The 12,854-nt window shown below is 36.2% G+C and overlaps 1 protein-coding gene across 2 annotated transcripts in view; it reads left to right on the top strand.

Annotated features, from left to right (window-relative positions):
* srl (sarcalumenin) overlaps positions 1 to 8,314 on the top strand; it is a 56,987-nt gene extending 48,673 nt beyond the window's left edge. For both annotated transcript variants that reach the window (XM_056453107.1, XM_056453106.1), the window contains 3 exons: positions 4,553 to 4,669; positions 4,745 to 4,978; positions 7,111 to 8,314. In XM_056453107.1, the coding sequence (XP_056309082.1) occupies positions 4,553 to 4,669; positions 4,745 to 4,978; positions 7,111 to 7,922 (1,163 nt within the window). In that variant the 3' untranslated portion in view covers positions 7,923 to 8,314. The remainder of the gene's footprint in view (positions 1 to 4,552; positions 4,670 to 4,744; positions 4,979 to 7,110) is intronic.
* The last annotated feature ends 4,540 nt before the right edge of the window (positions 8,315 to 12,854 follow it).

Genomic DNA, 12,854 nt, shown 5'->3' with positions numbered 1-12,854 from the left:
CTGTAAGGTTCTCCTCTCTCCACAGAAGAAAGCTGGAGCATGCACTGTCAACCCTGGGACCTTATATAGACAGGTCTACGCCTTTTCAAATTATGTCCAATCAACTGAATTTACCACAGGGGAACTCCAATTAAGCTGCGGAATATCTCAAGAATGATCAGTGGAAACAGAATGTACCTGAGCTCAGTTTAGAGCTTCACGGCAAAGGCTGTGAATGCTTAAGTACTTTTTTTTTCAGGTTTTTTATTTTTAATAAATTTGCAACAATTTCAAAAATCTTCTTTCACATTGTCATCATGGGATATTGTGTGTAGAATTTTGAAGAAATAAATACATTAATCCATTTTGAAATAAGTCTGTAACATTAAAAAAAATGTGGAAAAAGTTTAGCGCTATGAATACTTTCCATGCAGTGTATGTATTAAGCACAGTCTGATTCAAAACTGTATGTCTATATCTGAGTTGAGTGTTTTTGGTGTATTTGTTGCATGCGCAGTCCTGTATGCTCATCTGTATGAGTTCTTATATCAGATGTTTGGACTAACTGCATTTTTTTTTTATTCATAGTATAGAAAGCGCAGCCCTTGAAAGAATAATGAATTAATGCATGCACACGGGTACAGTCACTGTGCATCACTGTTCATATGGATTCTCAAACAAAACTAATATCTCTGTATGCCAGGCCAGCAGGTGGCGATATCAATTTGTTAATTAACACTGGACATATGCGCACAAACACTTATTAAGTTCGCTTTTGTAATATTGGTACTCATGCATAGAATAAACACATAAATAAAAAAAGTCATTGGATAGACTCAATTTAACTGAGTGCGGATTTTCCATGTAATAAATATGTGTAGCGCCAACTCAAAAAACGCAATTTACGCAATGAAATACAATTAACTAAGTCTAATGCAATTTTACTAATTACATTTTAAATGTTTTTACACAGTGATTTATTTTTATTTAACTCAAACTTAAATATTTAATCTGATAATACATTTCTAGGTAGAAAATATGATTACAGTGGGGGAAATAAGTATTGAACATGTCACCATTTTTGTCAGAAAATGTATTTCTGAAGGTGCTGTTGACTTGAAATTTTCCCCGGATGTTGGTGACAACCAAAAAAAATCCATATATGCAAAGAAAACAAAACTAATTAGTTTACAAATGAAGTTATGCAAAATAAAATGAAATGATGCTGGAAAAAAGTATTGAACACATGAAGAAAGGGTGGTGTAGAAAGACATGGAAAGCCCAGACAGCAGCTGAAATCTCTCAGTAGTTCGTCAGCAACGCTCTACCCTTCCTCATTGTAAATGAAAATTAGCTGCTTCAGTCCAACATCTACATTAGCAGGCCGATGATGAACCCAAGGTGGATTTTTCAGCAAGACAATGATCCAAAACACAGCCAAGGAAACTCTCAAATGCTTTAAAAAAACAATCAAGCTGTAGAATGGCCCAGCCAATCACCTGAACTAAATCCAATAGAGAATACAAAATAAAGCTCAGATTTGATAGACGAGACCCACAGAACCATCAAGATTTTTACACTCTGTTGAAGACTTCATTCTCTATATGAGAGACCTCTTTAGGCTGCCGTCACTAAAAAAAGCCTTTAACATGAAGTATTAAATACGTTTCAGTAGTTTTTCAGATTTTTTTAGTTTAGTTTTTATTTTTATGTATGTATTGTCTGGGTTTTTACCAAAGTCTGGCTCAATTCCGTGTCAACAGCTCCTTTAGAAATATTATTCCCAGAAAAAAACATAATGTGTTCTTATTTTCCCTGCTGCATGTTCCCTCTAATAAATGTGCACTTTTTTTTACAAAATCACATTTAGTTTTTTAGTTGACGACAAACCTTTAGAGAAGATATGTTTTATTTTAAAAACATGTACTTTAAAAACAAAATGTAGCTTTTCAAAATGAATTCAAAATTCAAAATGAATTCAAAATTCAAAATGTAGCAGCCATAAAAACTGCATCTTTTGCAAAACATTTTGGCCATTTTCTATTTTTTTCTGTGATAAATAGTTAAATAAAGGGTGCAAAGGATTCCACAGAAGAGCCTTTGTGGTTCCAAAAGAACAAGTAAAAAGAACCAATTATGTTCAAAAGAACCTTTTCCACTTCCTAGAAGCATTTGTGCAATGCAGGCATTCTATAGATGTTGAAGGTTCCTCATGGAACCATTGATTCCAATGAAGAATTATTATTTTTATGAGTGAGGAATCACACGCTGTGTCTGAAGGTTTGATGGGGGCTGTCAGATTTAGATTTTATTGTGTCTGGGCTCCTTGTCGTCCACACCACTGAAAAGCTGGAGGGCCTTGAGTCATTGTTTGCACTGTTCCGGAATTCTTCATAGAAATCAATTAAACAGAAATTAGTTTCTCTTCATGAAGAACGCTTATTCTGTCCTCAGGCTTGACATCACAAAGGATGCTTTAACTTTGCTTTCAAATGTGCATTCATAACATATTTTCATTAATTTAAACAAAAGAGCAAACACTGAAAAGTTCCATACACATTCATTCATTTTGTCCAGACACAAATCCATTAAGTTAACACAACTAATTTAATTAGATTGAACAAAACAATTAAGTTTTCCAAAATAATCTCCAGAATTGTGTTGTTTCAGCTTGTTTTAAATAGGTAGTTTGAACAAGCAGCAACATTTTATTTTGAGTGAATGAAAGCTTGGGAAAAAGTTCCAGGTCATCGCATTACCTCGTCTTCATTTCATTAATTTGATCATGTTTATTCATTTATATGATTGAGGTACAAATATTTGGATTTTGTTCTGTTTTTTTCATTATAAATGACATTCACGTGCAAAATCAAACCTTAAAGAAAGAAAAAGGGATGAGCAACTCTGCAGTTTATAGTAAAATCTCTAAAAACTGCAAGGAAAATGTGATTAATAAGGAAGATTTTGATTGAAGATACAGGGATATGCCATGAGTTCAGACAATGTACAGCTTGTACTCATACATTTACAAGGATTCAGACATTTTTATTTTGGTTGACTTGCACTTGTGCTGGTGCTGACACTGAACAATGCTGCATGGCGCATTCATCACTCTTAACGCTTGCCGTTTTTCTGCTGCGCACGGTTCACACTTATTTTTCCATGAATTTGCACCCCAGTGTGATGATGGTAATTTACTTTGTTACAGTAGTTGGAAAATAAATACAAAGGTGAAGTAAATGTTTAAACATGAATCCCAATTAACCAGCAACACATTAAGAATAAGCAACATAAAACTATTTTGCAGCATAATTTAAGTAATTGAAACTTCTCACTAATCTAAGTCTCATTATACATTCTTTAAAATAAAGGTTTTTGCATCAATGTCATATAGAACAGCTATTTTAGATCCTCAATTGAACCTTTCAGTGAAAACTTCTTAAAATAGCAAATTTGCAATGAAAATCTTTTTTTTTTTTTCCTGTTTTTGTGCAATAGAAAGGTTACATGGATGCTAAAGGTTATTCATTAAATCATTGGTGGCAAAGAACCTTTATTTTTAAAGGAACACTCCACTTTTGGGGGGAAATAAGTTCATTTCACAACTCCCCTAGAGTTTAACAGTTTTTTTATAAAAACATTTATTTTATTCATTTAACCGATCTACAGGTTTGGCGAGAGCACTTTTAGCTTAGCTTAGCATAAATAATTGAATCAGATTAGACCATTAGCATTTTGCTCAAAAGGCTTTCCTTTCTTATCCTTTTGTAGTTCAAAAATCAGCAGAAAATGCAAAGTTATTGTTATATATAAGTCTATATGTCTAGGAACGATACTCTTATTCTAGCGTAATAATCAAGAAACTTTGCTGCAGCAGGTGCAAGGATATTACGCATCTAATTCCCGCAAATATAACCAAAGTGACCACCTGCTTGCAAAGGAAGTGTGCCTTGAGACCATGGAGACATTTGTGAAGGATTTACTTTGGTGCAGGTCCTGAAACATATCTATTTGAACTGGAATATATATGGAAGTTAGCAGATTTTAAGATACTGTGTAATTTACTGCGCCTACTGCAGCCATGATACGGCAGCAAAGTTCCTTGATTATTACGCCAGAATAAGAGTATAGTTTTCTCGACATATAGACCTAGAAAATAGCAACTTTTAATTTTCTGTCAGTCCTTGTACACAATGTAACTACAGAAGAGTCAAGCTTTAAATAGGAAAATTATCGAAACGCTGTTGTAATTTTTTTGAGTGAGATGCTAATGGTCTAATCCGATTCAATGATCTATGCTAAGCTAAGCTAAAAGTGCTCCTGCCAGACCTGGAAATTGTTTGAATATATTCAAAGATGATGAAACTCATCTGTTTAACTCTACAGGACTTGTACAATTCAAAAGAGTGGAGTGTCCAATAAGAATGTATGCATATTGTGATTACTGTTTGCTTTCTAAAAGAGAGAGAGAGAAAAAGAGTATGATTTAACTTGAGGTTCATACTTCTGCTTTGCCATTTTTTTACAATTATTTATTCTAAACTCCACTGTTCCTCAACTCTCTCTAAAACAGATGGAGAAATCACCTCCAAACCTATGGTGCTGTTCCTTGGGCCGTGGAGTGTGGGCAAGTCCTCCATGATTAACTACCTGTTGGGTCTGCTGGACACCCCTTACCAGCTGTACACAGGTATACAGCAGTCTGTGCTATCTGCCGAGTAGTTTTCAGAATGATGTTTGATCATGAAATTACGTGTTAATCCAGGTGCTGAGCCAACTACCTCAGAGTTTACCGTCATCATGCACGGCGAGAAGATCCGCACGGTGGAGGGTATCGTAATGGCTGCTGACAGCTCTCGCTCCTTCTCCCCGCTGGAGAAGTTTGGTCAGAACTTTTTGGAGAAGCTGGTTGGCATTGAGATGCCACACTCGCTCCTGGAGAGGGTCACTTTTGTGGACACACCTGGAATCATTGAGAACCGCAAACAGCAAGAGAGAGGTACAGGGTCTTCTCTATATTATCTATATTTTATTTATTGACTGTATATACTGTCTATAATATTCAGGTCTGGACTCTGTGGAGGCCATTTCATGACTGTCTTTGTTTTCTGTCCAAATAGGATTTCATCACATTAGCAGTGTGTTTGGGTTCATTATCATGTTGAAAAATAAAACTATTACAAATTAGGAGCTTTCTAGTAGGAATTACATGACAAATTAAATCCTGTCTGTACTTTTCAGTATTCACATCTCATCACTTCATGCATTATTGATAACATCTCCGGCAGAAATGCAGATCAAACCACCTGACGCGACAGGACAGAAACATTTAAATACCAAAGACATTCAGGAATGCAAAATTGTTTACTGCACTCACAACTACAAGTTTATCTAATCTAACCTAAAAATAAGGTTATAAATTAATTTATGTAACCATGTACACTGATTTTGCCAATTTGACTGATTGCTTGCCTATATTGTATAAACTTATCTTACGTTATACTTTTATAATGCCCATTATTGATTATTAAAACTAATATTCAGCAAAAGAGACAAGTATGCTTCGTATTTTTCGAAGAAAATGAAAGGAGGCAGTTATGTTATAGGCTCAGTTTTGTTATAAATATGCATACAGTAAAGATTACGATCATATAAACATGTAGCTACACAATACCTCAACATGTTTGGTGTCTGTTAAGTAAAATTGGCAGGTCCTTATATCATGTTTTCATTTTATTGTTAAGATAGTGAATCTACGCAGCCAGGGTGATGTGAATAAGGTTATAATGACGTATCCTCTGGAGTTTGTTTTCCATATTAAACTTGCGAAGTCTGAACTTAAGGAAAGGATGGAAGACTGAACTTTGTGCACTAGCCTAATATTGATGAAAAAGCCTCAATCAGATAGGCGAATGTCTGCAGCCATGCCTCCACTTTCAGATGTCTCCATTTTCCCCTCATCCACATTGACACGCAGCAGCAGCGTTTTAAAATGAAAACAGCCTCTTCAGCATTTTCAAAACGCTCCGTTTTCGGCACATGAAAACTCAGAGTAGTGTGGAAGGAAGGCGTAAACGTAGAAAACGTGTGCGTTTTTAATGTAAAACGTATTAGTGTAAATGGGGCCTATGTGTCTGGTAGGCTTTTTATTTCAAGATCTGAGGTAAACTATCTGCTGGTGCTTTCAGAATGGCTATAAATGTCATATAAAATGCTATTCGAGTGGTAACATTTAACACAGAATAAAGCACATAATCAGCTTCAGAGGTGATCATTGTCGTATTATTTATGCTGTTGTTCTGCTGATCATTGCAGTAGTAGAAACCATTTCTAAATCCGAAACTTTGTGCCAGATTAGCACAAGAGCTTCTTTTAACATCACATCATCACATGTAGAGTTGCACTGTAGTAGCTACAACAAACGACTCAAAGAAAGAACACCTCACAAAAGTAACATTTTGAACTACTTTGGATTCTTACCTGATAAGACAAAAAAACAACATATGGAAAACCCAAAAGAGCAACAGGAAACATTGAAATTAATTTTTCATTATTGTTTGACCACTTCATATAGCCTAATTTGATCTTTTTGTAACAAATTTCGCTTGGTATAATTTGTATCTTGATTTTAATGTATTTTTTGTTGGTCAGTTATCTACAAAATAAACAAAAAGAACTCATGCATTTTAGGTCAAGTGATGTGCAAATACTTGATTCAGTAATAAGGGAATTATGAATTCAATTCAAGTAGGCCTATTATAACATAAAATATAGTATTTCTGACAATTTTCTTTATTTCAAAGATTTGAGTTATGAATTACAGTATCGCAATAGTACTTGGTATCACGATACTTCTGCTAGTATAGTATCGTAATGTGAATTAATGGTATCGCGACAACCTTAGTCACATGTAGTAATGACATTTTGTGGGAAGCACAGTCCTTTAACCAATGCCCTGACTCTCTGTGGCCATTAATATCCCCCTGTATCCGGCCCAAATTCCAATACTATATTTAATACATCACCACAAAATTTTACCTAATTTTGTAGTTGTCTTAAAAACCTTACTTTTGCCTGTATTTAACTTTTAAATCTATTTTTTAATAATGATTTTTTTCCCCTCACTTCAAGGTTACCCATTCAACGACGTCTGCCAATGGTTTATTGATCGTGCAGACCTCATTTTTGTGGTTTTTGATCCAACCAAGCTGGACGTCGGTCTTGAGTTGGAGATGCTTTTCCGGCAGCTGAAAGGTCGGGAGTCTCAAATCCGTATTATCCTCAATAAAGCAGACAGTCTCGCGACCCAGGACCTCATGCGGGTCTACGGTGCTCTCTTCTGGAGTCTGGCGCCCCTCATCAATGTGACCGAGCCCCCACGTGTCTATGTCAGCTCATTCTGGCCCTACGACTATGCCCCGGACACCAGCCGCGAGCTCTTCAAGCGTGAGGAAATCTCCCTACTGGAAGACCTGAACCAGGTCATTGAGAATCGTCTTGAAAACAAAATCGCCTTCATCCGCCAGCATGGCATCCGCGTTCGCATTCACGCCCTGTTAGTGGACCGCTACGTGCAAACCTTCAAGGAGAAGATGAGCTTCTTTAGCGACCCCGAACTGGTTTTCAAGGAGATTGTAGACGATCCTGACAAGTTCTACATTTTTAAGTCTATCCTAGCCAAAACTAACGTGAGCAAGTTTGACCTGCCCAATCGAGACGCGTACCGGGATTTCTTCGGGATCAACCCTATTAGTAGCTTCAAGCAGCTGTCCGCCCAGTGCTCCTACATTGGCGGTTGCCTGCTGGAGAAGATCGAGCGCGCAATCACCCATGAACTGCCATCCCTGCTCGGCAGCATCAATTCTGGCAAGAACCCGGCCCTGTCCTCCTGCGAGGTCACCGGCTGCGGGGAGAAGCCCAAAAACCGCTATCGGCGAAACTGAAAGAAGAAAACCAGGCGGGAGGAGGAGGAGAGAAAAGGAAGGAGCGAACAAACCGAGGAGGAGCAGTAGAGCTAATCCTGTTCCTGCTGCGGGTCCGTTTCAGGTCAATGGAGACGGGACTTTTTTTTTTTTTTTTCCTGCATGATGTGGGGATGTTTGAGGGAGGGGGACTCTGGGATTGGGTTGGAGGGAGGGTGTTGAGATGGTGTTTCATGTGAATGTGAGGAGAGAGAGAGCGGCGAATTAACTCCTCTGTTTCCGCAATACTTTTATAAACTGTCTGCAGTTTTTGGAGGGAAAATGTGTACGCATGACAAACACAAAAAAAATGGCTGACACGCTTTTAAAAACATGTAAAAAATGGCAAAAATAAAATATCCTCAGACTGAAAATGGATATCAGCTGGATTGAATGTCAAACAAAAAAACAACAAGAAAAACAAGAGTCTTTTCCTCAATCCTGCATTGTCTTTTGAGTTGATTTGCTCAAGTTTGTAGGATCAATTGGCCTTCAGATGAAATATCGATAAGCTACTAGCATTTTTAAACTGCATGTAATGATACAAATGGGTTTGGTTTCTCTGACATTTCCACTTTGTTAAGTGTGACGTCACATGAAGCGGTTTCTGGGTCCAATCGCTTTATCAAACTGTATGGGCAGACTAATCAAATGGTAATAATAAATGTTTACAAAGCGTTGTAATACTTTCGAAAATCACGATCGTTATCTATATATAACATTATATATATATATATATATATATATATATATATGTATGTATGTATGTATGTATGTATGTATGTATGTATGTATGTATGTATGTATGTATGTATGTATGTATGTATGTATGTATGTATGTATGTATGTATGTATGTATGTATGTATGTATGTATGTATGTATGTATGTATGCATGCATGCATGCATGTATGTATGTATGTATGTATGTATGTATGTATATATATATGTATGTATGTATATGTATGTATGTATGTATAATATACATACATACATACATATATAATGTATGTATATATATGTATGTATGTATGTATATGTATGTATGTATAATATACATACATACATACATATATAATGTATGTATATATATGTATGTATGTATGTATGTATGTATATATATGTATGTATATATGTATATATATGTATGTGTATGTATATATGTGTATGTTTATATGTATGTGTGTGTATATATATATATATATATGTATCCATGTCTAATATCCGGTGGCCAGAAAGTGATAAATTGTTTCATGGTATTTGTGATGCAGCAAGTCCAGAGACTGTTATGTACACCATGACTTTATATAAAATTCACTTTAATTTGAGATATGACTAAAAAGTGTCCACAAGCGAACATTTTCTCAATTCAAATGATTAGCGGCTTGGACCTGGAAACAGTACTCCATACATCACAACTTAACAAGCGGAAGCTTTTTTTTTTCATATTCATATGCGAAATATTTGTTGACTATCCAAACCAAGTCCAATGCGTATTATCAAAGAGCTGCCCTAAATTATCCCAAAATGCAAAGTTTATTTCAGGAAATCAGTGGAATTTTGATGCATTGCTTATTATACTTCACACGTTTACATACGTAAACATCCTGAACAGAGACTGGCAGTAGCCTACCAACAGACATACTAGATGGCGACCAGGTTGACGTATCGGAGCAACAGACCGAAGCGGACCATGAGCATTTATTTTTTGTGGAAAAAGATCCAAAGAAAATCAGCACACTGCCGCTTTAGCTCTCAAAAAATCTCTAATGTCACAAATATTTTTTGTGAACATTTGTTTTTATTATGTTACGTGTTTAAGTTATTAAGTTGGATGAGACGTAACATTCAGTGAGTCTCCAATGGTGCTGGGTGAAAATGGGAACACACAACTGTTGGATAAGTGAAACAAAAAGTAACAATTTATTAAACGGAGCATGTCAAACAATGAAAAATAGGAATTTGAAATGTAATTTAAAACAAACAAAACAAAAAAACAGGAGTGTTTCTAAAACAAAAAAATAAATATAACAAAATGATCTAACTAAACCCCAACCCACTAAACTTACCAACCAAAGACAAATGCAGAAACAAAACCGTAATCTTCATCATATACAACGCTTAACTAAACTTCATAACTATTCCAAAACAATCATTACAAATGTGGCAACTCCTCCAACAACTAACTAACACAAAAAACTATGCTGCTCAAAATTACTTCTAAATTATTCAACTAATTATTAGTTCTCGTAAGGTACACACCGTTAGCCATTAGCAAAACAAGAGCTTATCTTATAATCCAATTCTCATAAAGATTGTTCGACTTCTTAATAAATACTAAATTGAGCTGCACAAGCTTATCTAGTAAATAGAATACTTAATCGAGAGAAACTAAACTACACAACAACAGCAACAACAAAATAATACAAACAACAACGAACAGGATTTTCAGTTTTTTGTTTAATATAGAAAGGATACAGCAGACAGACTTGTTCTATGATAACAGAAGTTAAAAGATTACTAAAATACAAGAATAATGTTAAACCAAATAAAGAGAAGTTAAGAAAGTACAAATAAATAACTATTACATCATGAGATACATAAAGTACACAGAAAAGCTGAACATTAGAAGGTAGAAAATTTGACAATAGATTTGACAATATCAAAAGCTATAATCCAGGACTGTTTTGACAGAGCTCCATGGGTGCGCGCTGTTGAAAGTTTCATTCCAAGTTATCTACAGCTCAAATGTCGGCATTCTGTATTTAGCTTTTTGCTTGTACGGTAGCTCTGAGCTGTTAAAACACCTCTCAAAGCGTTTTTTTTTTTTTTGTAATGTAAGAAACACAAAAGAAATCTAACCTGGTTCCAATTTTTTTACAATGAACAAAAGTTTTGGCGGCAGTGTGTCAATATGATTTACGCAACAGGAGGTCGAATTTATTTTTTAACGTGCGAAAATTACGGACGAAAATTTCATAATTAGTGTGCAATAACCTTTAGAGTTTTTGTCTTGTTTCAAGTCCAAATATCTAAAAATTCTAAAATCAAGCAAAATAATCTTGTTTTGCCTTGGAAGAAGATTATTTTGCTTACCCCACTGGCGGGTTATTGTCCTTGTTTTAGGTAAAACCTCACTTAATTTTGACTTCTTATTTCTCAAAACAAAACAATATTTATTACTTTTCTAGTAAATGCCTCGGGCGGCAGCGGTGGCTCAGTGTTAGCACTGCCACCTCACAGCAAGAAGGTCGCTGGTTTGAGTCCCGGCTGAGCCAGTTAACATTTCTGTGTGGAGTTTGCATGTTCTCCCTGTGTTGGTTTCCTCCGGGTGCTCCGGTTTCCCCCACAGTCCAAACTAGAGATGCGCGGATCAGCTGAAAAGACACCCGAATCCGAGGCTTCATACTAATCATCCACCCGCCACCCGCCCACACTTATAGTTTTATCTGATATATGTATATGAACAAAAGTTTAGATTATTCCCGTTTAGATTATTGTGATTCCCTTCTGTTTGGCCTCCCTAAAAAAATCTTCATAAATTACAACTGGTACAAAACGCTGCAGCCCGTATTATCACAAAACCCCCTCTATCTGTCACATCACACCCATTCTACAACAGCTTCACTGGCTTCCCATTTCTTTCAGAATTAATTATAAAATTCTTCTTCTCACTTTTAAAGCCATCAACAATCTTGCTCCTCCATACTTTGCTAATTGTTCATATCGCCACACCTTCTCGAACAATCAGGTCTTCTTATATTCACCTCACTTGTTCACTCTGTCCACCTTGTCACCATGGGGAGCAGATCCTTCAGCCACTCTGCTCCTCAGCTTTTAATTCACTTCCTCCTGATCTCCGTAATTTAGACTCTCTTTCACAATTTAAATCCAAACTCAAAACACATCTGTTTAGAACGGCTAATTCACTTTAATCGAAAGTTTTGTTGATTTAAAAAAAAAAAAGTTTGTATTGTATTCTATTGATTTTATTGTGTTTTTATTTACACTGATTGTTCTAGCTGTCCTGTACGGTGACCTTGAGTGTCATGAAAGGCGCCTTTAAATAAAATGCATCATTATTATTATTATTATTATATCCGCACCCAACCTGCACCCGATCGTCGCTTTAATAATTTAATTCTTTGGTTTAGGCATGATAGGTCACCGTCAGGGCCGGAGCATATTAACAGCAGATTCAGTGAGCTTTAATCTGCACATCTCTGATAGTAGAATAATCTCAAACGTTTTTAAATGAACATTTATTTATAAAAACAAAAGTTTATCTTTAGACAACATTTTCTTCATTTTCAAATAGATACAGAAAGTAATAATAAGACATTTTAGCTTTTACAGATACAGGAACAATATAACAAAAAGGGTGCAACTTGAGCTTAAACGGCAGCTATGTTGTGTTTACTTGGCCTTTTTCTTCGCACTGTGTAAAAACAGAACAGCATCTATTGTGCCTGGATTCAGCCGATTCCGCCTCGCATTCAAAACGCGGCCAGCTGCACTGAATGAGCATTCGCTTTCACCGCTTGTTGTAGGAATGAACAAGATTCTCCTCGCAAGGCGCTGTAGTTGTGGAAATATTCAATCTTGTTTCTCCCAGAACGATAGCAGATTTTCCTCTGATGACTCCTCTAACTGAAACTTTGAACAGTAGGCTACTCTTCATCCATTATTTTGGGCGTCTCATCTTCCCATTCTGCAAAGCCCACTCTCTGCTTTTTTCGCTGGTCCACTGCCATGTCCCGCTACATCCACCCGCAACCCACCCGCAATTAATCATAATGTATTTTTTTATTACCCGACCCACCCGACCTGCGGATATAACCACCATCCACGCATCACTAGTCCAAACATGCACTATAGGTGAACTGGATGAATTAAATTGGTAGGGCATCCGCTGC

Source organism: Danio aesculapii, chromosome 3 (assembly GCF_903798145.1).
Source record: "Danio aesculapii chromosome 3, fDanAes4.1, whole genome shotgun sequence".
NCBI lineage: Eukaryota > Metazoa > Chordata > Actinopteri > Cypriniformes > Danionidae > Danio > Danio aesculapii.
Note: the sequence above shows the minus strand (reverse complement) of the source record. Positions and strands in the feature narration are given on the sequence as shown.